Source organism: Octopus sinensis, unplaced genomic scaffold (assembly GCF_006345805.1).
Source record: "Octopus sinensis unplaced genomic scaffold, ASM634580v1 Contig09081, whole genome shotgun sequence".
NCBI classification, from domain to species: Eukaryota; Metazoa; Mollusca; class Cephalopoda; order Octopoda; family Octopodidae; genus Octopus; species Octopus sinensis.
Window position 1 is genome coordinate 1 of NW_021831577.1, and position 2,990 is coordinate 2,990.

Below are 2,990 nucleotides of genomic sequence, written 5' to 3' on the forward strand. Positions count from 1 at the left end.
AGTCTTCGTGAAAGTTATTGGTTTCCCCATCGATCAACCTGATAAACAATATGCACTCCACGTGCACGAATCGAACGATACATCGAAGAGTTGCGACAGCTTGGGCGGTCACTACAACCCACACGGTCATGAACACGGTTCAAAAGAAGCCCCTCATGCGTACGTTATTCCTCGTTTTTTTTGCATACCTTTGCCAATAAATATTGAGTGCTCCCTAAGTTTAACCTAGAATTGTCTTCAAATATAACATCACATAAAAACGAATACAAATCTTTATTTCTTTTTTTGCAATTGAACCTCGAAGCAAATAAATACTATAAATAATAGAATTCAAGTAGGACTTATTTGCTTCGACATTCAATTCCAAAATTCCAAGGTTTATAAATTCTTATGACGTCAATATATGTCTATCTATCTATCTATCTATCTATCTATCTATCTATCTATCTATCTATCATCTATCTATCTATCTATCTATCTATCTATCTATCTATATATATATTATATATATATAATATATAATATATCTAATATATATATATATATATATATATATATATATAACGGGAAGCTTTATGAAAATAAACAAAGACGAAGGCAGGTGGAATACAAAAAACAATTGTATTAGTATGGCGCTCAGGAATATAATAAACAAGTCTTTTACGTTCGAGCCTACGCTCTTCAACAGAAAGATACACAGAAAAGAAACACAGAAAGAAACAAGGAGAGAAAAAAATGCGTGCAGAGGCTAGCGAATCAACATGGCGATATATATATATATATATATATATATATCTATATATATATATATTATATATATATATATATATATATACAATTAAAACAAGGGAAAAGAAAATTATTTTCTATGTTTATAAGTTATTTTGCTCTTGTTTATAAGTTGTTTATAATTTTAACCTTTAAAGTATTTAATATGCAGCCACTTTTTTGATGAAATTTTTTTCTGTTAAAAAAACTTCATCCTGTATTAGTATATATATATATATATATATAAACCCACATCTCTTAAAGACTCCGCCCAACTACTTTACCATTAAGCTAAACTGCCGGCCAACATTTAGCTTTAAAAGCGTCTGAAAGGCGTTTATAAAGACAAATGTTTGTTTATATTTATATATATATGTCGTTATACATTTATCTTTAAAAGCGTCTAAGAAGCAGATTAATTTGTCGGCGGGCAGTTTAGCTTAATGGTAAAGCACTTGACCCGAGTTTTCAAGAGATGGGGATCCGAGTCCCATGGCTATTTGTTGACAATTCTTTCCACTTTGTGAGGGTAATTTATCCAATATTTCTGCTGTTCTAACGGCGTCTCTGCGTTCGAAAATAAATAACCTCGTGATTGTTAGCCCGACGCTCTAACCACTGAGCCATGTGTCTTCACTATTACTTAATAATAATAATAATAATAATTATATATATAAATGTAAACATATATATATATATGTGTATATATATATGTGTATATATATATGTACATATATATATATATATATATATATAATATATATATATATATATATATATATATATATATAATATAAATAATATATTATTATTATTATTATTATTATTATTATTATTATATTATTATTATTATTATTATTATTATTATTATTATTATTCACTTCCCGACCGTTATACTAATACATCTGTTTGTTGTCTGCACTACCTGTCTTCGTCGTTTTTTTTTGTGAATTCTCCCCCCTATATATATAATGTTTTTTTTTTAAGTTCCCGCCATGCTGGAGATTGGGGAAATATTCAGGCTGATGCTAAAGGTTTTGTGAATATAGAATTTGACGACAGGGAATCGAGCCTGGTAGGCACCCACTCACTCATCGGAAAATCCATTGTGGTATGTAGACTTCAAAATTCAAAAATACTTTTGTTGTTGCCGCTTTAGCGTGCGGTCTAACCCTAAATTTAAACCCTAATCTGAACCTACTAAACCTAATCCTAACTCTAACCCTACTCTAAACCTTAACTCGAATCCTAACCCCAAATCAGGTCTTTTCACAGCGTAGACTACGGATACTACGGTAGATCCCACGCTAAATTCCTACCCTTTTATTTCTAATTCGTATTTAGAGTTCCTTATATGCTGTCTCAACATATTAAGCCAGTGGTTCCTAAACTTTTTTTTCTCTGGGCCGCATCTTCGGAGCGAAAATTTGCACGCGCCTAATTTTAAATGATAAAAGGTACATTTAAAAATAGAAAAATGACGGCTAATAGTGCGTTAAATCTATAATATAAATTGGACATGGGCGATCGTTGTATTCTTTCTTGTCTTGAGGTTCACAGCTAAATGGCTGGGTGGATTCGCATGAAAAAGGGCACACATGTGGAGACAGGTGCATAGATTGGAATGCAGTTTTTATTTTTTTCTTAACCCCTATACTTACCGAGAATCGATTGCAATCGATTGCCCTTCTCCTCAGAATTGCTGGTTTCAAGCCAAAATTCGTAATTTTGCCTTTCATCTTTTTGGCATCGATAAAATAAAGTACCATTTAAGTATTGCGTTTGATGTGACCCCACTTGTCTCACCCCTTTCAAAACTACTGGCCTTCTACCAAAATTAGATATAATAATCGTTAATTGCTAATTTCTAATAAATATTTTCAATTCTATGTAGATCCATTCAAAATCCGACAGCAAGGACGGCAGTGGAGAGCGAATTGCATGTTGTATTATCACCAAAGCCGACAAAGTCGCAGATACCCGAGGGCATCATCATAGAAAAGGCGATGATGAAGATGATGACGAAATGAATGATGACGCTATGTAATGAAAGCTAAAGGTCTAAGTTTGTTTAGCAATCTCACCACACCGCTATATCAGTAGACTTTCATAAAATATTCTCTGTTCAATCAAGGGGAAATATTTTTTTCTATTTGTACGCAATATTTTCCTATTGTACGGCAGAATAATTTGTGAAAGGATATCCGCATGTGGTTTTTCTT

At 32.0% G+C, this 2,990-nt stretch overlaps 1 protein-coding gene across 1 annotated transcript; it reads left to right on the plus strand.

The window, feature by feature from the left end:
• Positions 1-4: 4 nt before the first annotated feature.
• LOC115228018 (superoxide dismutase [Cu-Zn]) lies at positions 5-2,984 on the plus strand (the record flags this gene model as incomplete). Its single annotated transcript, XM_029798691.2, has 3 exons — positions 5-159; positions 1,756-1,879; positions 2,663-2,984. Coding segments are annotated over 3 exons (432 nt in total), but the record flags the coding sequence as incomplete, so codon positions are not given.
• Between the last annotated feature and the right edge of the window lie 6 nt (positions 2,985-2,990).